The sequence below is a fragment of the Xiphias gladius genome, chromosome 16, assembly GCF_016859285.1.
Source record: "Xiphias gladius isolate SHS-SW01 ecotype Sanya breed wild chromosome 16, ASM1685928v1, whole genome shotgun sequence".
Lineage (NCBI taxonomy): Eukaryota > Metazoa > Chordata > Actinopteri > Istiophoriformes > Xiphiidae > Xiphias > Xiphias gladius.
In genome coordinates, this window is record NC_053415.1 from 11,246,118 (window position 1) to 11,271,667 (window position 25,550).

Consider the following 25,550-nt stretch of genomic DNA (forward strand, 5'->3'; position numbering starts at 1 on the left):
CGAGCGCTCGGTGGAAGTGTCTGCGAGGACACGAGGGGCAGCCCGTAACTTACTCATTCATCTGTCTTTTAACCAAATTTTACTCGTGGTTGTGAGACAGTGTGTAAGACAGTGTATTTATTCAGTCCTTTTTTTTTTTTTTTAATATTCTCACCTCTGTGCTACTTTACTGGAGGAGTAACTCTCGGCTAATATGACAAAAATTCTGTTAGTTTACAGCGTTGTTAAATCTCTGAGACCAGGATGTGTGGTTGGCAGAAGAGTGGGAAACACGTCGGCCTGGCTGAGACTTCAGGCTACAAAGCTTTTCAGCGTGAAGGTAGGAAAACGGCGTGCGAGTGTAAACTGCAGAATTCAGTGGTAAATGGAGCAAGTGAGCCTTTTCCAGACTTTCTCAGAAGTGCCGCCAATTGAGCGCTAACGCCGCAGTAGCCCTCTGAACTTCAAGCCGAATTCCACCGAAAAGTCTGCAAGGTCTGGGATTTCTTGCTTATACGCAAATGTACAAAGGTATGAAAAGTTATTAATGCCTTTTCAAAAAACAGCAGAGGCTACTCGTGTATTCGGCATAGACCCAGCACAACGAACGGTTCTCAGTTGAGCATAATTTAAACCTGGGCTGTAGTTTACCATATACATTTAAACCGCTCTTGCATCAGAAACGCAGCGTCGTGGCCAGCAGGTAGCAGCGTGAGCCGGTTGAAAAACACGGAATCGTGTTGAAACACGGTCTGTCTGGTGGATTGTCACTATCCCGGATTGACATTTGCCTATCTTTAGTCTAGGAAGTCGTTAATATTAAGGCGACGGTTATGTTATTTAGTAAAACCGCAGTAAACTCCCACCTTTTTAAATGCAGTTTGATGCAGCTCACAAAAACGTTTCGTAAACAATTCTGCTCTTTATAGTTGATGAGACTTTCAGGCTGCTGTCGCAGCAGTTATGCAGCATGCAGCTGCTGGACTTGTATGCATCATCTTTGTAAATAACAAGGAGAACTGCATCATGCAATCAGATCCCGATTGCAACATTAGACTGTCTCTACATTACGCTTTCCCAGAAATGCAAACACACTTATTAACTGTATAGTCAGAGTTATGGTTGATTTCTTAACTGTCAGTTTAAAAACTTTATTATTTGCAGGCCATAATTTTCTGAACATTTGAGTGAAAAAAATCCTTATGGATTGTGTACATCAACACTATGTATCAGTATGTGAACACTGGATTTTGGGAAAGGACTCTCTTTGTATGAGTAAAGTGAAGTGTACTATTGGTCACTGCTATTGTGATGGCCAGCGGCTGGAGGTCATAGTGGGTCACAGCAACCTTTATATTCACATATTTATCACACACGCACACGGAACAGAAGAACAGATTTGTCTGTCTCAGCATTCACAGCACAATCCACAGTGGCCTGCAGTTTCAGCATGAAATCCCAGAGGCTCACTGCTTGCCATCACACCTAAACTCATAGTCTACAACACGTCTGTTTCAAAGTCTTGCCCTTGCCCTTGGCTTTAAAAAGGGAATGCATTATTCTTGGTTGAGGTTTTGCTCAACATCTGCCTGCTCTCTTTTAACTCACAGGCCCAGACAGCCCACCTGGTCTTGGAGGATGGCACCAGGATGAAAGGGTTTTCCTTTGGGCACAGTGCCTCAGTAGCGGGAGAACTGGTCTTCAATACTGGCCTGGTGGGGTAAGGAGGAGACATGCCGACATAAATCAACATTAGATAAACATTAGATTGGACAAAATGGTGTACTTGAGCAGGTGCAGGTCAGATTTTATGAAAAGCAAGGAAAACAGAAAATAAACCCTGAATAAACTTATAGCATATTGATATCTGACATAACCTTTTAATTCCAAAATATCAGTCTGGTTTTGAGCTCAACAACCTAGCGTGTTCAGTGTATCAATTTACTTTAATTTAATTTTTATTTTATTTTATTTTTGTACAGTTTTTCACAAGACCAAGGTACACTACATTTCCCCACTTGACCACGAGTCAACAACACAGCAATGTGCTTCATTGCTTCACCAGAATTCCTGGCATATTTGTCCTGCCGTTCCCCTGCTTTAGGTATCCTGAGGCCCTGACTGACCCCAGCTACAGAGGTCAGATCCTGACCCTGACTTACCCAATCGTAGGGAACTATGGGGTACCCAACACCCAGGAGCTGGATGAGCTGGGCCTGAGAAAGCATGTGGAGTCAGAACGAATCCAGGTACGCAATTTGGTTGCAGTTTGGGGTTTCAGGTTTTGTGGAGACCTTGCTCCTTCATTTTATTTCTTAAAAATTCTTGCTTTGATGCTTTTACATCGTTGTGTTGTTTTGATTTAGTTTTTTTCCTTGTCCCTTCCGTGACTTGAGCTATTAACACAGAGTATTTGATTGTTTGATTAAATGGTTAGTCGATCGACAGAAAATTATTTGACAGAAATTTTAATGATTGATTTTCATTAAATCATTTTTAATGCAAAAATGTAAATAGTCTGCTTTTGAAAAGTGAATATTTGCTTCTTTTCCACACTTCTTTGATAGCAAACTAAATACCTTTTCAGACTGTTTGTCGGACAAAACAACCTCTATAATGGCCATTTCTCACAATTTTATAGACCAAAAGATTTATCTGTTAAAGTTATAATCCTCACCATATTCATGAAATAAAGCTCCATTTTTGATTTTTTATGGTGGGCGTTTTTTTCTGAAGTCTTTTCAAAGTATTTACATTCAATCATGAGTTCTCTAAAGTAGTTTAGCGGGGTCTGCGATTCCTTTACTGAATTAAGATTGCCTAACTTATCATGAGGAATTCAGAGGAGACAATGCATGCATGTAATACAGCACAGTTTTGCTCCTTGATATCAGCCTGACTATTTACTGTTCAATCTCTTTACACTGTGTCAGAGCTATATGCAGTTGCTGCTAATGCAAATAGAACATCCTACTGCTGCGGCTTCACATTTAAAGCTTTCCACAGGGGAAACACGTGGTGGCTTGGGTTGTGAAGCAGCCACAGGAAATGCAGTGTGTTTGTCACTGTGGTTGGCACTGAGCTCATTCAATCTAAAATGCATCTATGAAATAAGATGTGGTCATTTTTGAAAGTTTTTCTTTAGCAGATTATTTTGAATTAGAGTTGGGGTTAGGGGGATGCCATATGAAATCAGGTCACTGGTGTAATTATTATTGACTGACTTCTTTATTAAAACAATGTGAGTTTTTTTGGTTGCACTGTAAACGGATACACCAGCTGCTCCTCTGTCATGCCTGATTAAGTATACTGATACTATTATACTGATAAAGTAGCTGCTCAAGGAGTGTTTGGTTGTACTATTTCACTGTTCTTGCTGTTACCATGATAATCATGGGCATTGCCAAATCAACCAGGACTGAAATCTTTGAGATTACAGCTTTAATCGATAAACTGAAAAAGGAACTGGCAGATTAGCTGATAATAAAAATAATTGTTTGTTGTAGCCCCACACGTAACGACAGCATTGCAGTGTTGCAGTTTTTCTGTAACGATAGACAACATAAGCAGCAGAGTTTTTTTTTAGAGCACTTCACATGTTTTAGCTTGTATTGACATATAAGGAATGTGAATTTTTTATGTTTAGTTTCAAATGCTCCGGATATGCTGGCATGCTGACACATTTTAGTATTTTGTGGCAGCTCTTGACACCATACAGCACACACATTAAGGGGCAGGTCCACTTTAGTTGGATGATTTTTAGTTTGACCTTTTTTTTTAAGGCTTATATTGTGCTTTGGTGCTTCTAGGTATCTGGTCTTCTGGTTCAAGACTACAGCCATGAGTACAGCCACTGGAACTCTGTCAAGTCTCTGGGTCAATGGCTACAAGAAGAAAAGGTTAGCATTCAAATGACAAAGTACATTGGGTAATGTCAGAAGCGGTGAATAGGACTCTGCTGTTGGTAAATGTACAAAATTTTACTTTCCTTCTCTGAAGGTTCCTGCACTGTTTGGGATAGACACCAGAATGCTGACAAAGGTCATCAGAGACAAGGTACTGTAAATAAACGAATTTGATCTACTGCATATCTGTAAATGGATAGCTTGACCACTCACTGTTGTCAATCGGCTCATGGTTTCAGGGCACAGTATTGGGAAAGATTGAATTTGATGGGCAGCCTGTTGAAATATCTGACCCCAACCAGAAAAACCTGGTAGCAGAGGTCTCAACCAAGGTAACAGCTGCCAGCTATTATATTTAACAGTTATTGTGCCCATTACATCAGGTAAAACTGGGCTCATAACACATTTTATTTTCTGTTGACAAATGGTGTTGATGAGTGCTAACCTCTTGCTGTGTGTCCCCCCACCTACCAGGAAACCAAAATTTTCGGAAAAGGAAACCCAATCAAAGTGGTGGCTGTTGACTGTGGTATTAAACATAACATCATTCGCCTGCTGGTTAAGGTGAGAATGACTGCAGAGGGAATAAAACAAAATAAACACCTTAGTGTTCAGTGTGTATCCTCATTAGATTACACACTTAGAGATTATGTATTTATGGCTGAGGCCCTAATGAACCTTCTCTGCACAAATATAGAAAAAGAAATTGACGCTTTGTCACATGTTTTCTGGAACCTGACCTAGAAAATTTGAGATGGTAATGTTAGGTCTAACGAGCTCCACAAATTAAAAAATCATTCAGTGGTAATTATTTGTGTCATCCAGCTGTAACAGAAAGTGCATTTCTCTTTTGTTTATTCTCTAGTTAATGGTTTGATGTTATTTATTATGTTGATATTACCTTGTAATTGGTTGTATTAGTAACTCAGGAGAAGCGGCCTGCAGACGTCTAATGCAATAGTCTGTTTTTGTCTATTTATCATATACATTTCTCTTTCCCTATTTGCTATTTATTGGTAGTATGTTTTTCACTTCTTGGTTCATAAAATACAAAATGATAATGCTTTGCTTTTTTACAATGAATAAGGATTGAGTTTGTAGGAGAAAATGAGCGCCACGGTTTTCATTGTATTATAACTCTACATATAAATATTGTCTTTGTCTGAGAACTTTGGAGTCCATGAATTCCCGCCACCATTCATTATAATTCCGAATGTATGGATATTTTGGCAAGACACCATTGGTCATCTTTGTATCAGTCAGAATTTTCATTAAGCCATAGGTTTATTTGGTGTCATTTGCAATAACAAAACGTGACGTCCATCCATGTTTAAAACTCTAGGGACAAATTCGGAACTGGTGTTACATTTATTTAAAACTATTACATTGTTTTGAGTGACTCTACATTACCATTTAGCAATATCATAACACTACAGAATGTATCCATATGTCTCTGTATGCAGAGGGGTGCAGAGGTCCACCTTGTACCATGGGACCAAGACTTGCTGAGTCTAGACTACAATGGCCTGTTCATCTCCAATGGACCGGGAGATCCGTCTCTGGCCAAGACACTCATCCAGAATCTCCGCGAGGTAGGACATGGTCCTTTTTAGATATTTCGAGCATCAGAAGAGTTAAAACTTTGTGCGTTTGTGTTTTTTATTTTTTTTTGTTTTTTTTCATTTACAGCAAGTAAACTCATATCATTTAGGAACCTTATTTCCTCTGGAATTTACAGCACCCTAAAAGAAATGTACAGCTGTTATATTTCTATCATGCTTTATACCATCATAAATAATATTTGTATACGTTTTGTCCTGTGAAGGTGCTGGAAAGTGATCGTCCCCAGCCAGTGTTTGGAATCTGTATGGGAAACCAAATCACTGCTCTGGCTGCAGGAGCTAAGTCCTATAAACTACCTATGGGCAACAGGTGAATGTGTAAATAGCTAAACATATTGAAGAATAATAATTAAAAATATGCACAGTCTTTATGCATCCTCATAAAGATTATAGTCTCGGTTGACCCAGAGACTGTTTTGGTTCAGTATGGTACTCGGCGTGATGTAAAGTTTTTATCCATTTTTCATGACTTTTGGTGTCTGGTCTTGCATAAAGAAATTCTAAACACGGACTGTGTTTTCTGCATGTCTGTGGTTCCCCAGAGGCCAGAACCAGCCAGTGCTGAACGTGATGACGGGCCAGGCCTTCATTACTGCGCAGAACCACGGCTATGGCATAGACAGCGAGTCCCTGCCCCCAGGGTGGAGCCCGCTGTTCATTAATGCCAATGATGGAACCAATGAGGTTGATTTCACTCCGTGTGATTTTTCTTTTTTCTAAGACAACATGGCATTTTGATATTATTATTGTATGGGCTGTTGTATAAAAAGCACAAGCTTGTCTTATAAATTAAGCATAGTCAAGCAAACAGATGCTATATGGAGTCTACAAATGTTTGTTTACAATTAACATTTTGGAAAGACTCCCTTTTTTCTGAGATGTTAATAAATTAAATGCAGAAATATAGAATACTGCTGGCTTTTAGTTTCCTTAAATCAACTGTACATATTTTCCAGGGCATCATGCACAACACTAAGCCTGTTTTTACGGCTCAGTTCCACCCGGAGGCTAAAGGCGGTCCCACAGACACAGAGGTAATTAAAGACTTTGATAGTGGTGTATAAAGTACCTGAATACTCTACTAAAGCTAAGTAAAGGGATATTCACAGGATGCAGCTTAAGTAAAAGTTGAAGTCTTCCGTTGAAACAGCGCTTGTGTAAATGGTAGCCTGGAAAAGTTATTTGGTATTTAGATGGCAGGCAATGAATAAAGGAGGTTAAAAAAAATAGCAAAAGAAGTAATGATACAAACTTACAGGATAAGGAAGTAATGAACCAGTAATAATGTATATGTGTGTATATATGTATGTGTATGTATATGTGTGTGTGTGTGTGTGTGTGTGTGTGTTTATATGTGTATGTATGTAAAATAAAACATACAGGGCTCAGATGTTTAGGAAGACCACTAATAATGTCCTTTTCCCTGCAATAAAACGTTGGTGGTTCTGTGCTATGGTTTTTTTTGTCTCCAACATGTCAGGCAAGGACTGTAGCTCAAGTTCTGGTGAAAGTAGGTTGTAACCTCTGTCATATTAAGGCAGAAAAAAACATACAGTTGAGATCTCAGTTGGAGAATTCTTGCCTTCCACCTGGATTTGACTCCACCCTTGACTGGCAGGGAGGTGCAGTGGTTTTAATGCGTTTGTCTCATACGTTGGGAAAACACTTTTTTTTTTTTTTTACATTCTACATAACATGACAAGAGTGAAAGTTTGCCTGTATGTCAACAAACAGTCCTAGTCAGTTACAATGTGTTATAAGGTTCGTTCAGCTTGATAAATTGGCACATATCATTAACAGCAGACACAGTTACCACAGCTGACAAATTTTTCCACAGCCGAACTGGTTACTTTGTTGTAACTGATGCCACCGATTAGTTTCTATAGATTCTGGATCGTTTAACTACTTTCCAGTGTATTTTCAACTCACATTGTCACTTCCAGGACGCTGGTGTTGTAGCTCACTTGTTGTCCGAAACATCGTATTCCCTTTATTGTCACTGATTGGCTGAGGAAGTCTCAATATATTTCAAAATGAAAAATATATTGAACAATAAACTAAAAATGAAATGTGTCAAAATATAAGTACTCAAGTAAAGTACAAATAATAGAAAAAAGGTATTATTAGGTATTATGTATTATTTTTAGTTTCTTAAGTTGTACTAATTTTAAATTATAGAATTAATAAGATGTCAGTGTATTCCATTGTGTGGTTTTTCTGTAGATTTCATACAGACACTATATTTTTTTCTGAGTAAAGAGCACTCTGATCCAAAAGCTTTTTAAAGCGCATCAGAAGCAACAAGTGTCATGGTTTTTGCGGCGAACAAAAGTGACCTTAAGAATCAGTAAATTTCGAGAAAACTGTTCCACACTCAAAACTTTCAGGCACAGCATGGTCTTTCTATCAACCACTTCCATCAACCAACACTTCCGTTCAACACCCAGTTTGAAGGTAACAAAAACTGAAACTTAGGCTCCTCCTAAAATTATTAATGCACTGTTCAAACTGTGGTCATATTACCATTTTTCTCTGTTTCTACAGTTCCTCTTTGATACCTTCATATCCCTGATCAAGAAAGGAAAGGATGCCAACCTAGTGTCAGTCATGCCCAAGAAACCCTACATCCCTCCCAGAGCCCAGGTACTGTACGCCTTTTGAACAGCAGATGATTTTAGGTGTGGTCCACATGGAGAAAGTTAAGAAATTATGTGACTGTAAGTCAAAGAGTTTCACATCATGGTCACCATGTGAGCACTGAGAAAGAGAATGAATGTCAGTGAATGGAGCTTCATGCTGCAAAGTTGCTGTTAGTTATCGCGATGCATGCAGTCAGTCACTGTGGTTATTGTCTTTCTATTTGTGTTAATGCAGGCGTCAAAGGTGCTGGTACTGGGTTCTGGTGGTCTCTCTATCGGCCAGGCTGGAGAATTTGACTACTCAGGATCTCAGGCCATTAAGGCCATGAAGGTAGGCGATAACACAACATGATGCAAAGGTTTAGGTATTTTCTGTAGCCTAAACCGTATCCCATCATTCTCAAATATGGTGGTGAATGATGCTTTTTCTTTCATGTTGAAGAGGATTGTCCTTTTTTTTTCACTTCAAAAGAGGATATCAACCAACATCAATGTAATATGCAATGTATTATGAAAAGATAACTAATATCACATATCCTGTCCAATCATATGTCATAATGACCTCATTTGTCAGCTTCTTGGTCAGTGGACATTTAAGTGTATCATTATTCCTGATATACTGTAGCTTATATCAGATATACTGTAGCTGACAATCTGTACCTTATTCCTCTGTGCCCTGCACCTTCATTGTTTTCCAAAAACTATTAGAAGCACAATAAATTCAGGCTAGCGCACCATTGTTAGCTATTCTGCAGCTGAAAATAGGTTCCAACATATGCCATTTACTCTGGTTTGAATAATACTTGGTTAAAACTACTGTGCCCAGCATATAAAAAAAATACTAGTCCTTTTTTATTTATTTATTTTTTAACCAATGAAACAATTTATTGTGACCTGTTTTTAAGACTGACTGAAAAATCAGTGGGCTTGGTGCCAACAGACACAGACAGATGTTTTACTGCCAGTACATGCGAATTTTTCTAATAGATGGTTTTTATTCTGTTTACTGATGGATTAATCTGTTTTGATCTGTTTGCTGAGTTAAGACCAAACTGAATTGATTGCTGCTTTATTCTTTAACATTAAGAACAAGCTTTTCTAAAAAACCTATGTTTGAAAAGATCTTTCAAACATAAAAAGTTTGAATAATTTGTCGTGCATACTGTATGGTACCCATTCTAGTCCCTGAAATGGAATAAATAGGCTTTTTTTCACAGGAGACATTTTGACATGTCACAGCAGGAAAAGCTCCGTTGTAAATAATAAAATGAATGATGGCTGAATCTTTTTCAGCTGCTTTGGTTTGAGGGTCCTGGCAATATGCATGGCTGGTTCCCTGTCACACTGTCATGACTTATTGGGTCACTTGAATCACACAGCGCCATCGTTAATGTTATTAGTAATGAAAGTGCTTTTTCTATTATGACAAGTCAAAATGTCTGCTGTTAAAAAGAGTCTGTATAAAAGTTTTATATAAAAAAATGCCAGTCTGAAAAACCGCCAGCACAGCAACAGCACATCTAAAATGAAATACATGAATGTTGTAAAGATAACACTGAAGACTAATCATCATATTCCCGTTTTCTTTTAAATAGATAATAATTAACCCTGTGGAAATGTTGTAGGAGGAGAATCTGAAGACAGTGCTCATGAACCCAAACATAGCCTCGGTTCAGACCAACGAGGTGGGCACCAAACAGGCCGACTCAGTCTACTTCCTGCCTGTCACGCCACAATTTGTAACTGAAGTCATCAAGGCCGAGCGTCCAGATGGCATCCTGCTCTCCATGGGTGGACAGACTGCACTCAACTGTGGTAAGACGTGCACTTGTTTGCTTGGATATGTGGGATCACTGTTTTTGTGGTTGAATTCTTTGTGGAGATCAGTACGTTGGGAAAACACTAATCATGTGGCATCTGGATAATGGCATTCATTAACATAGAATACTGTATGTAATGGTCAATGAACATTAGTTTTTTTGTTTTTTTTTTAATTTTTTTTTTTTATGGCTTGGTTTTCAACCATACATCTGGATGTTGATTGTTGTTTGTGTGGCATTCAGGAGTAGAATTGTTCCAGCGGGGTATCTTGGAGAAGTATGGGGTGAAGGTCCTTGGAACCCCGGTGGAGTCCATCATGGCCACAGAGGACAGACAGCTTTTTGCTGACAGACTGATGGAAATCAATGAGAAGATTGCACCCAGTATCGCTGTCGAGTCGGTGAGGAGATCACTCACAAAAAAACCATGTGTACTTCATTCATAGTTGTGGCAATTCCTGTGTACACGCCCAGTCACTTCATACACATATGTGTAGTTTTCGGTTTGTACTACAAATAATACATTCTCCATGTAAATGTATTTGGTATGTTCTGTAATGTGTTATGGCATGTGTTAACTGTTTTTTGTTTTTGGGAAATATAATATTTGTGTGCATCTTTCAGGTGTCTGATGCCTTGAAAGCAGCAGAGCAGATTGGCTACCCAGTGATGTTACGATCGGCCTATGCCCTGGGAGGTCTGGGCTCTGGTCTGTGTGCCAACAAAGGAAAGCTGGAGGAAACTGCCAACAAGGTCAGAATAAATTCTGCATGGCAGGCATGGTAGACATCTGTGAATAATTATCATTATTCTCAGTATTTTTTTTTCTCCCGACACTTGAGCAATCATTCCAATCAAGTCAGCAACTTAAGCATTTTACCCATAATTTTACTAACAAACTTTTTAGGATAATACTTTAACACGTGTTTACAGCATAAACCTGCACAAAGATAAAAGCTTTGAAATAGTTTAGATGTTTCTGGGGTCCTCTGGCAAGAAAGGAATAGTTTGCTGTTGCTAAGCAACATTCCTTTGTGCTCGTTCAGTATCCAGCATTATGTCTGACAGCTCAGTTGGTTCTCATCTGTGATCATAGGCTGCAAAATGAACCGACTGTGCTGGACTGTTTTAGATTCGTGCAAACTTGTTTATGCCATGCAGTATGTTATACTGCTTCACTCATCTGGCATTTGAAATTATTTATTTTTTGATTCATTTGGAAGTTTCACTGGTGTCAATGTTTCTCTTTCTCTGCCGGTTATGGTTAGTGGCTGTTAAACTGGTTTGTATCAAGTACAGGGCAGAGACATAGTTCACAAAGTCTTCGTCTAATCCTTAACAGGAATACAAAGGAAAACTCAAGGTAAACACTTATTCCTTCAACCCGATAGTCAGTTTAGTTTATTTGTTTATCTCTCAGGGACAGTGCACATCAATAAATTACTCTAAATATGCCAGAAATAGCCAAAAGGCTGATTTTCATCTGCAGTTCCTGGCCAGATGTGAAGTTGGCAGCTTAAAATCAAGAAACAAGTTTAAAACAATAGTGTAAAGCATGTCAGTTACAAAAAAAACCAGAACAAAGACATGTCCTCACCATTATCAAATCGAGTATTAACTTTATTACTATCCATTGCATGTTGCAGTAGAAACAGTTGGTAGATGTCCTTGTAGCAGTTTACCATATTCTGTTTGATCCAAATTTTAGTTTAGTTTAGTTGCTAGGTATAATTTGAACAAAAAATAAATAAATAAATAAAAGATAAAAAATGCAGCGCACATTTATCTTTATTAAAGTCAGTAGGCGGTGTTACAGTGTTTCCATTCAATATGGTTTACATGCATTTGCTAAGCAAGGCGCATTGACAGTAAGTATTACTTAGTGGACTAGTTCCACTGCCAATTTCAAGCTTTCCAATTGTAGTATTTACATTGCACAGCTATTGTATTGAATTAAATTGGACAGGTATTCGTGTTATTGTGTGTACCCACTATGAAAAGGTTAATGTTGACACATAATATTCTGTCCATATTGTAGGCTCTGGCCATGAGCAGTCAGATTCTAGTGGAGAAGTCTCTGCTGGGCTGGAAGGAGGTGGAATATGAGGTGGTGAGAGACGTGGCTGATAACTGTGTCACCGTCTGCAACATGGAGAACTTCGACCCACTGGGCATTCACACAGGTACCAAGTACAGTTTACTCTGTCTTGTGGTATTGTCTCCTGTGCCCTGTTCTTTTTTTTGTTTTGATGTGTCTGATTCACTTTTGTTTTGCTTTTTGTACTCCATTGTCCTCAGCTTTTTTTCAGCGCGAGCGGGTTAACCAAACTTACTGTGCACCTGGCCATAAGATGATATAGATGTATAGACAGCTGTTGACTTAAGCCTTTTGGTTTAGTTCAGTTCTCATACCCAAAAACCACAGCTTGTACAGACTGACACACTTGTGTACCTAAGATTAAAGGTAGTTTGAGTGCTCTTACATAGTCCAAAGGATAAACAGACAAGTGTGTTAAAAGTTGTAAAATTATTTTTTTATGCAGATGTTTGTCGCTGATTTTAAGAGCTATATAGAATTGTAATTCAGATGACACAGGCCTTGATGTTTTTTTTTCTTTTATATACAGTATATTATAATTCCCTTTTAGGTTGGAGTAAAAAGTAGTTAAATGCTTCACATTGGATATTGGTTCTTCTAAGTTTTAATTACTAATGAGAAACAAACTTTAGTTGCTTAATGTTATATGTAAACTGATGATTTTTTTTTTTTTTTTTTACAAAATAACAATGCAGACTCTTGTCTTCATTTTTTTACCACTTTCTCATCAACCAAAAAGAAGTTTGGAGACTGTTAATATTGATCAAAAGTCACTTCTTGCTCTAATCTCTCGTCCTCTTCTTCTTCAGGTGACTCTATAGTGGTGGCACCAAGCCAGACATTGTCCAATGAGGAATACCACATGCTCCGTGAGACGGCCATCAAAGTGGTCCGTCACCTTGGCATTGTTGGTGAATGCAACATCCAGTATGCCCTGCACCCATCATCCTTGGAGTACTGTATCATTGAGGTTAACGCCCGGCTCTCCAGAAGCTCAGCTCTGGCATCCAAAGCTACTGGGTGAGAGAATTCATCCATATGAATGAAAAGTCTAAAATGCATACTATGCAGTATAAAATATCCAATATATAGAATCATGTGTCTAGGTGGACTCCCCCATACAGCTCAGTTGTTAGGCCTGCTCATGTTGTCTAAGGCAAATAAGGTTTATGGTCTCCAAAAAGAACCACCGTATTTAATCTAATGAGCAGTTTGCCTTGTATTCAGTCAGCAGTAACCATATGACTCGACTTTTAGATCTGACTCTCACACTCCAGTATTATACTGTGTATGGAGACTTTGTTAACTTGAAGGAAAATTTGTTTCGGCTTGGCTGGAATTGAATAGGTTCTCAGTTCAGAAATGTTTTAAACTGATTCTCCATCTACAATCTGTCTGTTTAGCTGTCAAACACTTACCTACTGTGGTTGCCATGGAGAAAGTGACTGTGTTCTACCTTAACATCATGTCATTTAAATGGAATCCAGAGTAAAGACAGAATCCGAAAGCCATTCAGTTGTAGAGTTTTAAATATAATATATCAAAATATCCTTAAAAAAGCCTGCTCTCCAACATTAATTGATTTTTGGTCTTTCTGCTGCTTGGTCCTTGTCTCACAGGTACCCCTTAGCATTTGTTGCTGCTAAGCTGGCTCTGGGAATCCCCCTACCGGAGATCAAGAATGCTGTATCGGAGAAGACCACAGCCTGCTTTGAACCCAGTCTAGACTATATCGTCACCAAGATCCCCCGCTGGGACCTAGACCGCTTTCAGGGCATGTCGCGGGAAATCGGCAGTGCCATGAAGAGTGTTGGAGAGGTGGGTGAGGATCCCTGGATAAACACTCACCCCCTTCTCTCATTCACTTGCTTATTCACTGTGCTCATTCACTCACATTTTACCGTCTTGTATTTCCTTCCTCTGGATTCAGGTGATGGCAGTGGGCCGGACCTTTGAGGAGAGTGTGCAGAAGGCCTTGAGGATGTGTCATCCATCAGTGGATGGCTTTGTGCCCCGGCTGCCACTCAGGAAAGCCTGGGCTGACACCCAGGACCTGCAACAGGAGCTGGCTGTGCCCTCAAGCACCCGCATCTTTTCCCTCGCTAAGGTACACTAATGTTTCATAGCGTTAAAAATGAATGACACCAACAACAATTTCTCTCATTAAAATCACAATTTGAGGTGTTACAGAAAAAATGTCATGGAGAAAAATATGAAATGCACAAAAAAAATGTGCCCCTTGACTTCCTGCATGCCTAGTTGTGAATACCTAATTATGTGGAAATGCTTAAATAAATAGGTGCAGAACAGTTATAGTACTTGGAAAATACACACAGTGATTGATTATCTAAGTGACTCTGTGGCCTTTTCAGAAATGTTCAAATTCGGCTAATAATCTGAAGTATGTTTTCTCCTAAGATTGCTTTTGTGCTTGCCCAATACAGTGCTGTTAGTATATGTTTTTACTCACAGAATCAAATCAAGGTGAAACAGCACTTTTATAAGCACATTTAGACACAGGGTCACACTCCATCAATTCGAACACACAGATTTTGCATGAACTATTACAAGTTGAACCTCCAGCTGTGTCCCGAAAATGTAGGTAGATCTATTCCCTTAAGCATGGAGGGAGATCATTGGAGATGGCGACAGCAATAGCCAATAATTAACACCAGCTACAGACATGGCCTAAAGTGTAGGTACCCTAACACATACACCTCATTGAAACAAAGCTCTGTTCTTCCTGAAAAGTGTGCTATTTTCTGATTTATACTTGCACGGCTTTGGTTTGCCATAAAATAAAACAAAGAAGTTGTGAAAAGAGCTGAATTCCTGCTTGTTCTACAAAGCTCGACCAATATCATTGGCACCCCTTAGAAGTGGTGATAAATAAGTGAAGTGTAGTGATATTTCAAGCAGACTGTTGTCTTCACTTAATATCACAGGTTTCTTTACACTTATAATCGGTCATTCAGCTTATTTAAATGGAGAAAAAAAGTACCCATTGTGGTAAAGGCTACAAGACCATCTCCAAGCAGCTTGATGTTCCTGTGACCTCAATTGGTACTATTAAGAAATGTAAGGTCCATGGGATTGTAGCCAGCCTCCCTGGACGTGGCTGCAAGAAGAAAACTGACTCCAGATTGAAGAGAAGCAGAGATTTGAATGGTGGAAAAAGAAGCAAGAAAAACTTTAAACCAGATAGCTGACCTCCAAGATCAAGGTACACCAGTCTTCAGTCACACCTTATGTTGCCTTCTGAATGAATGTGGGCTCCATTGAAGAATACCCAGGAAGACAACGCTTTTTAAAGAGAAACATATAAAAGCCCGACTGGAGTTTGCTCAAATGCATGTGAACAAGCAACAATGCTTTTGGGAGAATGTCTTTTGGAGAGATGAAACAAAATTATAGCTTTAACAGAAGAAAAAAACATGAAGCTATCAAAAAAAAGAACACCATCCCCATTTTGAAACATAGAGGAGGCTCAGTTATGTTATGGGGTTGCTTTGGTGCATCTGGCACCGGTTGATTTGAATCTGTACAGGGTAAAATGAAATCAGAAGATTATAAAGGCATTCTGGAGCAAAACATACCGCCTAGTGTCAGAGAGCTCCGTCTCAGTTGCAGGTCCTGATTTCTCCACCAGGAGAATGACCCAAAACATACAGTGCATTTAAAAGGACCCAGTCCTTTGTCGGTTTCAGCAGAGAAAACTGTAGTTTTTCTATTCTAAGCGGAAGGGTACCAATAATTTCTGCTATGTCTATATAATAATGCAAGGGGGTCTGTACAGTCACCGTTACTCTTGGCCAACCTCCCTTCTCTCTATATCCACCGGCTTGATTTTGAAAGCTACAACTCTTAACGACCAGACCATTTGAGACAATGTTGTATTGTTATGGTGGGGAAAGCATAAAAAATAAAACAGCCAGGGCCATAAGACAGACCTACCCTGCTTAACAGTTATTCAGACATAAGCTATGTTAAGTAGCAATGATACTAGATAATGGAAGAAAATGAATATGATGTAAACCTACAATAATTCGCTGCTATTTTTGCTCTCAGGTTTTGCAGCTCAGGCCATAATCAACACTTAAATCACCAAAACATAGGCATGTTTTTTTAACATTTGATATATATTGTATTTTTTCCAGATTATTTGACTGTTTGCATCTGGAATTACTTTTGAAATTATATGCATTACTAAAACTTTCCACTGAAAGCAACAGTAACCACTTGTAGCTTGATTAGCGGCTCCTAATGGCAGGGCAAGGTAGGTTTCATTGCAGCTTTTACAAAAAGCTGACAGAAATCCCCCCAGTGCTAGCCTAGAATGATTTCTAAGGTCAATCATCTAATATAAAAATAATAAAACACATTTACTAGCTGTTGCCAGAGAAAAACGTCTGTCATATTAAAGGTTGTTTTAATAAAAGGCCAATATTGGAAAAGATATATATAGTTCCTGCAATTGATTTTACTTAAGGGGTCCTTGAAGGAATAATGGATAAAAACATAGTTCTCACAGTGACCGTTCTGAATGACTATTCCCATCCGGTGACAGTTCACTGACTGATCCGATTATCAGAATCTGTTGAAACTTTCTGAAACCTTTTGGATGTCTGTTTTCAGAAAGCTCCAACAACGGGCATGAATGATGAATCTGATAAAGATGATGAATGATAAATGTAATACTGAGCCTGTTTCATGTCTCTGTCTTTTAGGCCCTCCACAGTGGTATGAGTGTGGATCAGATCCACCAGCTGACGGCCATAGACAAGTGGTTCCTCCACAAACTCCACAGGATAACACAGCTGGAGCAACACCTAGCAAACTACAAGAGGTAACGCATACACACAGATCTATAATGAATAAACTGAATTACGAATTTAAGTGATATGATTAACTTTTAGCCTTTTTAGTGTTTCAATGCTACGGATTTACTTTTGTGATTGTATATGTTTGTACATTACCCGCCTGTGTGCCTGAATGTGAGTACATGCAGGTGTTTGCAGTGTGTAAGTAGTGCTATGATTATCCTCAAGAACTAGAGTAAATTACACTTACTATATGGTGTCTGTCTCACTCTCTGCTTCTCTTTGATGATTGAAAATATCTAGTCAAGTGGAACTATCTCCTCCAAAATAAATATCCATAGAGTATCAGTCTAGTGCGCCAAAGGTGTGTCGACCCTAAAATCCTTTTAACCACATTGCCATATCTGCTGATATCCTGGTTATCTCTCTTATTACTTCTGCCCTAAACTTTGTTGGTTTGCAGATTAGTATGGCCCTTTGCTACAGAGAATGTTGTCCACCCTTCAGTGAAATGCTTTTTTTTTTTTTTTGGTTTTAAACTAATCCATTCAGTTTATTCATTTTTCAGAAACACTAGCATTGTGATAGCTCACAGCAGGAGCCTGACAACTAATACAGTACACCTAAACCAGTGTAATGTATATTTGTATAATATGAAAGTTATGTGGAAGTTCTGCTTCTATACTTTAGCTTGTTTGTTTTTTCATAGCCATACATTTTATGCAGGACTACTTTTTCAATCCTGCACCCGCTTACCCCTGCAAGGTTTTTGACACACGTGCTTCTAAAACACTGTTTGTGTATTGGAAAGTCCCTCAGTCCCACTGTCACATGAAAAAGCCTCAGGTGTTGGCTGTGGGAGTTAGAAATGGAAAAATATGTTAAAAAGGATAACATTTGGGGGAAACTCTGAATCAGGTCTGTCTAGCAATTACTGAATATTCTTCAGTCGGAAAATGTTGGTCGTCAAAAATAAGATGAAGCCCAGTCTCTTCGCGTCTCTGTTTCCTTCTCTGACGTGGTTCATATACTCTCTGCTGCCGCCCTCTCTCTCTCTCTAACCTCTGGCTCTTACCTGGGCAGCTCATATCAAAGCCGCTGTGAATTTTCATGGCTCAGCCACAGGTAACCTGCTGCTTCCTTCTGACTCTGCTGTTTAATAATTAATGGCTGCCTGTCTTGTGGGCGCCCACTGCTACACACTGACACATAGAGGGCTGTTGTAGTCTCCATGTCCTCTGGAGCGGGGGACTTTGGAATAGGGACGCAACAATAGGCTGCTGCCAAACTGATGGAGCATAGAGCTGAGTACAGTTGGGCTTCAGGCTCTGCTGTTCTGCAGAGTCATTGTTTGTGTGCATAAGACGGTTGGTTCTTTTATTGCTGTTGTTTTGACTGACGGATATTTAACATTTTATTCTTCTTTATTTGTACAAGAGTCACTTTAAATGTTCTGATAATTGTGTAGGTTACGATCAGAAGGGACAAGAAGTCAGTTCTTTGAATGAAGCTGTCCACATTGACAACAAAAATCTCTATTTTACTGACTGTTTTCACTGAGTTGTTCTCACATTTAAACATTGGCTGTTGATGGAAAATTTTTATTTGGTGAGTACTATACTAACAACTATTAGTGAATCATTTTATGATACAGTAAATAGGGGATAATGAAATCAGGGAAGAAAGCTGATTTTTCTCACATTTGAGACTTGCTGCTCACTGTGTTTTTGCAGTAGCTGCCACGTTTAGGACAAATCATTTGGGATTAAAGTTGTGTATCCCCTTAGTGAACAACTATAAATCGTGAAAAATTAACAAAATGAAAAGTGTGAAATTGCAGAAATTGGTTCTTTTAATTTTTAATTTCAGTTAGTCAGTGTTTATGCATTTTAGTTTTTATAGCACATAGTGGTGCAGTAGTATAGGAATATATGTGAGACTATCTGACAGTCCTTTTCCCTCTGTACAACCACGCACGCACGCACACACACACCACACATTGTGTTCATGTGTATTTCAAGTTTGTTTTTGTGTGTGAGGGTGCATGTGCATCATTTCATGGTATGCAAAGGATTTCCCTCTTGCTTTAAAACTTCTTTACCAGACAGGATGATTGTACACAAGACAACCAAGCTCTCAGATCAAATTTCTTTGCTTCCTGTGATTCTGACTCAGAACTATTGCTACTCTCTCCTTTTATTGTTCCTGGGGTTTGTTATTTCTCAGCCCAGCCATGTGCAGTGGGAGTTAAAACACATTTGACATTTCCAATATTGTTACGCTACAAGGTCATAAATAATTCAGATAAGGAGGAAGGAGAGCAATTTGTGGTTTACCACAAATAACAATTCCTTCCTGTTGTCTCTACCTACGAGATTATAGGAAATATGCTTGTTGCTTTCTTAGTGGCAGTTAGATGAGAAGATCAATTTCAATTTCATCACCATGCATTCATGTATTTAGTTTAACATGGCGGAAAAACAGAAATCAAATGGAGACTGTTAGCCAAACTTTGTCAAAAGAGCCCTCCAACAACTCCATAGCTGTCATATTTACACCATGTATCTTATGTATTTAACATCGAAATAGAAAACATAGTAGTGTGGTTTTAATGAGCATATGGTTTATGCACTGGAACTATTTCATGACCAAGCTCTGTGATTGCACCAGCATCGGACATGTCCTGTCCTTACTGTAATGTTGCCAGCTCGTCATACTTTCCTAACCCAGAGCAAAACTCAGCTGACTTTTGGAGGCATTATTAGCTAGCTTGCTAGAAAATACGATACAATTTTGAAAGGAGTATTTTTACATGAGTACTTTTCATGGCAGAAACTAGCTATTTCACCCTCATCTTTGTGCTAAACTGGGCTTGACATTTAATGGACAAATTTCAGTATTCAGTGCACAGTGATTTAATTGATAATGATCGTCCTTATAAAAGAGCAAACAAACATGCAGTACTTCCCAAATTTTAAGTGTCTTTGTTTAATAGAAGTACCATTCTGATTTATCTTATCTGAATATGGAAAAAAGCAAAGCCATTTTTATTTTAAGCAGATCTACACTGGAATACGTTGTTATTGCTTATTCAGTAAAAAGAAGGAATGAAGAAAGATTGTGTTCTCACTAAAGAAATGCTAAAAGGGCAGCTCAGATGAAAAAGGAGGCATGTTTCTACTGTTTTATAGGAATAAATTATTATCATCAGAGGTCACTTCGGGTGGTTATTGGTTATGATTTCTCTGTCCGTACTTACTTTGTCTGGTTTCATCATTCGCTGCGATATGCTCAACCATTTACTTATGGTTAAAAATGAGGAATAATGAAATATAATTAAAACATTTTTAAATTACTCTCATCTCTTCATTCTCGGATGTCATACACTCCCCTCTCCCATCATGTCCTCTCAGTCATAGTATGCAGTTAGATAAAAGAGTAACCAACAAGGGTACAAGTGTAAACATTATAGACTGTATATACATTGATACATGCACGACCAGCGAAGTGCAAGAAATTAGTATTAAACTAAACTTTATTTCTGCTACCATTTTTCTATTTCTAAACTTACAGCTCAAATTAAAGTTTTATTGATTTAAAATGGGTTTTAAATGGTTGCACTTGCCAACCTGGTGCTCTGGCATCTCAGTGCCTTGTTTTTCGATGTGTTATTGATTGCTCTGAGGTGGGCCAGTCCCAGCTGTCCACACTGCTGGGCAGTCATGACCCACTTGCTGGCTTGACCCTCTTAGTTCAGTGGACTTGAAAATACCACAGACAGAAAAAGAAAAACCCTTCAAAAATAAAATTACTTCTCTTTCATTTCTTCCACCTTTGTACGCTTTTTTTTTTCTTCACTCAACATGCCTGATTCATGTCAGGCATTTTGTGTGCATTGCATCTAATGTGTGGTAACAGAACGAATAAACAGTAAATCTTGCACTTTTTGTTTGGCATAAAGGCAAGTTTGGTTATAGCACAAAACAGCAAGAATACTGTTGCTCCAGTGCAAATGGTGTGAAATGATTTTGGCAGTGATCCTGAAGCCTGAAGTAGTCAAATACAGAGAAATCCTTTGAAATAGAAACTTCCACCAAAGTGCACGTCACTGAAAACTTGAAAAACCTGAATATTTAGTTTAGTGAGTTAAAAGACAAACACTTAATCAGTTGTAAACTGTGGAAAAAGTATGAGGTTTGTATTATTTAGCAAAACCGCTGTATAGTTACCATGGCTTATTGTCCTTTCCTACAGTGGCACAGTACCTGAGGGGCTGCTGCTGAAGGCCAAGCAGGACGGCTTCTCAGACCGGCAGGTTGGTCAGATTTTGAGCTCCAGTGAGAGAGAGGCCAGAGAGCTGAGGCTCACTCATGGTATCAGACCCTGGGTCAAACAGGTGAGCATCAGCATTAGGTGCACTCAATAACCGACCTTGCTTGATCAAAACACACACATTCACACACTCACACAAAGTAATTTCTTATGGCAAAAAATGTAAATGAAAGGCGTGTGAAAACATGTAAGGGACATAAGGGTGAAAGCTACCATCAACTGAACTCCACTCAGGGATGACTGGGGCCTTTCTGTGTGGAGTCACATTGGTTTCCTTTTCTGCCAATTGAGACAAATGTAACAATAGTATTTAAAGCTCTTCAATACTGTTACTATGTGGGGTGTGGCAGATAAATAGACTTCTTTTACATGGGAATGAATGACCCATTCTAACCTCTATTTTGTCTGATCTATGTTCTCAGATTGACACGTTGGCAGCGGAGTACCCAGCTATGACCAACTACCTGTATTGTACCTATCATGGTCAGGTAAGTGGTCCCTGCTAACAGAGAAAATATGCGTGTTATAGAGCCATTATGATGCATGTACTGTATGCAATGCATGTAGCCCACTCAATCACTGAAAATATAATTACAAAAAAACAATTTCAGCATTTTAATTTGCAATAAAAATATCTGATTACTAGTAATATTAATTGTAAGATGGATTTTTTCTTTTTTCTTTTTTTTTTGCCTCGTTTAAAAAATAGTGACATCCACAAGAGTGGTTTTGTTTAATTTATGAATGTCTTCAGGAGCATGATCTGGACTTTAAAGACCAGGGAATCATGGTTCTTGGCTGCGGGCCATACCACATTGGTGAGTCCAGCAATAAGCTTTTCCTGAAATTTTTATGGTGTTCAAATAATTTTAAAATGTTTTAAAAAATGATTTCAAAAGCAGGCTGTTAAAATTTACAGTTGAAACATGTGAATTACCCTGTTTTATATTTCAGTAGCACAGCATAGTTTTTTTTACAATAAATGATTAATCAGATTAAAAGAAATGGTAGCATCGCTGAAAAGATTGACTGTCTTACATTTTTTTCCCATGCAAATTAGCAAGAGTTTGTACCTAGTAGGCACACAACTAAATTTCACTTTTGCCATTCCAACTGTAAAGTTTAAACTTGCCTCATACAATGGCTAAAATACTTTGGCAAGACTTATTGGAAAGTGTCATTATCAGCTCTAATCCAGTAATATTGTCAAGGATGAGATAGGGTTAATGTGAATGAAATGTGGTTTAAACGCAAAATTCTAAAGATGGCAAGTTAAAAGTTAATAAATCATTATCAGTTAAAAAATCATTTGCATATTAAACAAATGCATTGTTTCTCTACATGTCAAAGTGATGCAGTTGTGAATTTCATATGCTGATTTTGTGAACTGTGAAGTACCGATTAACCAGTGGTTTGATCCACCAGGGAGCAGTGTTGAGTTTGACTGGTGTGCAGTGTCCAGCATCAGAGCATTGAGACAGATGGGCAAGAGGACGGTGGTGGTAAACCACAACCCTGAGACAGTTAGCACTGACTTTGATGAGTGTGACCGCCTTTATTTCGAAGAGCTGACCCTGGAACGCATCCTGGACATCACCCAGCAAGAGGTTTGGACACACATGCAAACTTGCCGTATTTCATTTGACAAAATCCAAACTAAATATACATATTCAGATTTTATTCTTCCATTTTATCATGGAAAAGAACAAGTACTGGTTGATAATAGAATTCTTCCACCCTCCACTGGAACCCAAGACACCCACTTATAGTATCCTGGTCTAAATTACCAGGCTTATCCTTGCATGCATTGGGAGTGAGGCCAGGCACCCTGGTCTGGTCACCAGTCTATCACAGGGTTACAGCAACGTTAATAAATACTTAGATATTCATGTTTGTTGAGTGGAATCTCATTAAAATATTGTGCTGCAATCAATTTAAGGCTTCGCATAGGCAGAGTATTATCGATCAGTTACACAATACATATATAATAAAAGGAATACATCATGTCAACCAGGTCAGAAGTAGGAAACGCTTGTGGAATATAAGATTTAAAAAAAAGGCAGATAGATTTATTGCCCTGAGACTGGCGCACAAGCATATACATAATGGCCTAATAATTTCTCCAACTTAAGCTTTCTGATTTGTTTGGTGTGACTGTACGGCTCATGATTAATTCTTTATTAAAAAATGCAGAAATCAAACATTAGAAGTGTGACTGTGATATATTATCATGGGGTTCTCACAGAGCAGGCATCCACTGTGCTGGGGGAACAAAATTCCCTGCTTAGAGTGGCGTGGATGAAACATAACCGGCAATATCCAAAACTTCTCTGCTGATTCATATTTATATATAAACTCAAATGTAAACTCAGAAAATCGTAAAGTGTGCAGTTTTTTCTGCCGTATTCTCTAGGATGGTCTTGGCCATTAAAATCAGCCAAACAAAACCTCTCTCTCTGTCAAACTGGGAAAACTCTGAATTGGTCCAAAATAGGACATATATAATGCAGCGCTATAAGCTCATCTAAGATTTAAGAACTTAGGTTCCTGTAGTTACAGGTGGGAAGATTTTTCAGATTTTTCAATCTTTAATGACGTCTCTGTAACACTCCTAGTTCATGCGGTCGTGCTTGCTAAATAGCTTTTGGTGTAAATACTGTATATTCTTAGGCAGTCATTTTACATCGCTATGAAGCTTTTGGGTCATTTTTATGAGGGTAACTGTTATGATGGAGTTCTTTGAAAAAAGTTGATTTTATTTACAGAAACTGGAAGTGTCTTCTATATACAATTTTTCCAAAATAATTCTTTGGCAGTTAGTCGATTATCGTTTGATTTACATGAAACTTGACATCAGGATGCCATGAATTTCTATATATTGAACCTTATTTTAAATAACATGGTATCACACATAACCAGGATTGATATGTTATGCTATGTACATAATGATACATAATTTTCACTTTACTGTACAAAGCTACTGTGTGTATGCAGTTGAGATAACCCTTAAGGTGAAAAAATATGCTCAAGGGCATGAATAGTGACTATTTCCCTGATATTTTCTCTCCACAATATATGTTTGTTGGTGTATTTATGTTGTATTGTGTCTTTGTGTTCTAATGTCCATCTACTTTCCCTTGCAGAGGAATTGTAATCTAGTTTAAGTTGAGATGGGATCAGAGTCTGATTAAGTGTTTGTTTGTTCGGAGAGATAGCATTGCCATCAATCCCTCTCTCAGAGCTTCAGTCCCCTCTTTCTTTGTACGTGTGTATGATAAATACGGCATAAGAGCATGGAGATAAACCCTGGACAGGAACAGGAGAGTAGGTCTATGAATAATGACGAGATACAACCTGCCATTGCCATGGAAACAGCATCCCCCTGGATCAGCTAGACAGAAAAAGGGGCTGCTTTCTGTTATTAAAAGGAGCATACACACTTGTTCACACACAAACCTACATACGTATACACCATCCCTGGTGATAACTAAACCAAGATCAACTGTTTTTGCTTGTCTCATGTTTTCACTGTGTGATCAGTTGCCAGACTAACTTGTAGTGACCTCAGGTTTCAGGCTGTAAATCTTGGCTGATAGGCCTGTGGCAGGAGGTCCAAGACTTGACAGATTATCTCCCCTTCTCCCGTCTTTTCTTCTCCTTCGTCTTGTTCTTTTATTCTACCTGCCGTTTTATCCTCTTTTTATCTTGCACATTCTTCTTCTTCCACCCGCTCCTGTCCTCTCCTCTCCTCTCCTCCCCAGGGTTGCTCTGGCAGCATTGTGTCGGTGGGAGGACAGATCCCCAACAATCTGGCTGTCCCACTGCACCTGAGTGGGGTGAAGATTCTTGGGACGAGCCCACTACAGATTGACCGGGCTGAGGAGCGCTCCATCTTCTCCAGTGTGCTAGATGACCTCGGGGTAGCCCAAGCCCCATGGAGGGCCCTTAGTTCTCTGGTGAGAGGAAACACATAAATAATGGATAGTAGGGGTGTTACTGATATATTGTAGCCTAATATTTGTGGTATGCAATGTGACAATATGCTAAGAAACTCTTTTCAAAACGCTCCCCAAACAAGGTATATAAGTGTTGTAGAGCAGGACCTATGCATCAAGGAGCAGCTTTTGTTGCCTCCAAGTGTCATAGTATTACTTTTACTTTTGCTCTAAGATGTTCCACCCAGCCAGCAAGCTAAATTCAGCTGCTTCGACCGCTCAAATATTTTTGGCAGGATATCTTTTTGCAAACAAATAGTAAAAGGATTAGTTCCCTAGGTAACAGTATCAGAGTTTCCCCACAGGAAATTAGTTATTAGCTCAAGATGTTAGGAGACTG

At 38.7% G+C, this 25,550-nt stretch overlaps 1 protein-coding gene across 1 annotated transcript in view; it reads left to right on the plus strand.

The window, feature by feature from the left end:
- cps1 (carbamoyl-phosphate synthase 1, mitochondrial) overlaps positions 1-25,550 on the plus strand; it is a 55,934-nt gene continuing 30,384 nt past the window's right edge. Inside the window, exons 1-26 of the mRNA XM_040148835.1 lie at positions 1-319; positions 1,590-1,699; positions 2,084-2,228; positions 3,789-3,878; positions 3,979-4,035; positions 4,124-4,216; positions 4,359-4,448; positions 5,348-5,476; positions 5,710-5,816; positions 6,049-6,190; positions 6,463-6,540; positions 8,051-8,149; positions 8,381-8,476; positions 9,771-9,960; positions 10,209-10,366; positions 10,590-10,718; positions 12,004-12,148; positions 12,873-13,083; positions 13,683-13,881; positions 13,994-14,170; positions 16,791-16,909; positions 21,138-21,279; positions 21,638-21,703; positions 21,970-22,033; positions 22,641-22,822; positions 24,977-25,171. Coding sequence (XP_040004769.1) covers positions 194-319; positions 1,590-1,699; positions 2,084-2,228; positions 3,789-3,878; positions 3,979-4,035; positions 4,124-4,216; positions 4,359-4,448; positions 5,348-5,476; positions 5,710-5,816; positions 6,049-6,190; positions 6,463-6,540; positions 8,051-8,149; positions 8,381-8,476; positions 9,771-9,960; positions 10,209-10,366; positions 10,590-10,718; positions 12,004-12,148; positions 12,873-13,083; positions 13,683-13,881; positions 13,994-14,170; positions 16,791-16,909; positions 21,138-21,279; positions 21,638-21,703; positions 21,970-22,033; positions 22,641-22,822; positions 24,977-25,171 — 3,339 coding nt within the window. The 5' untranslated portion in view covers positions 1-193. The remainder of the gene's footprint in view (positions 320-1,589; positions 1,700-2,083; positions 2,229-3,788; positions 3,879-3,978; positions 4,036-4,123; positions 4,217-4,358; positions 4,449-5,347; positions 5,477-5,709; positions 5,817-6,048; positions 6,191-6,462; positions 6,541-8,050; positions 8,150-8,380; positions 8,477-9,770; positions 9,961-10,208; positions 10,367-10,589; positions 10,719-12,003; positions 12,149-12,872; positions 13,084-13,682; positions 13,882-13,993; positions 14,171-16,790; positions 16,910-21,137; positions 21,280-21,637; positions 21,704-21,969; positions 22,034-22,640; positions 22,823-24,976; positions 25,172-25,550) is intronic.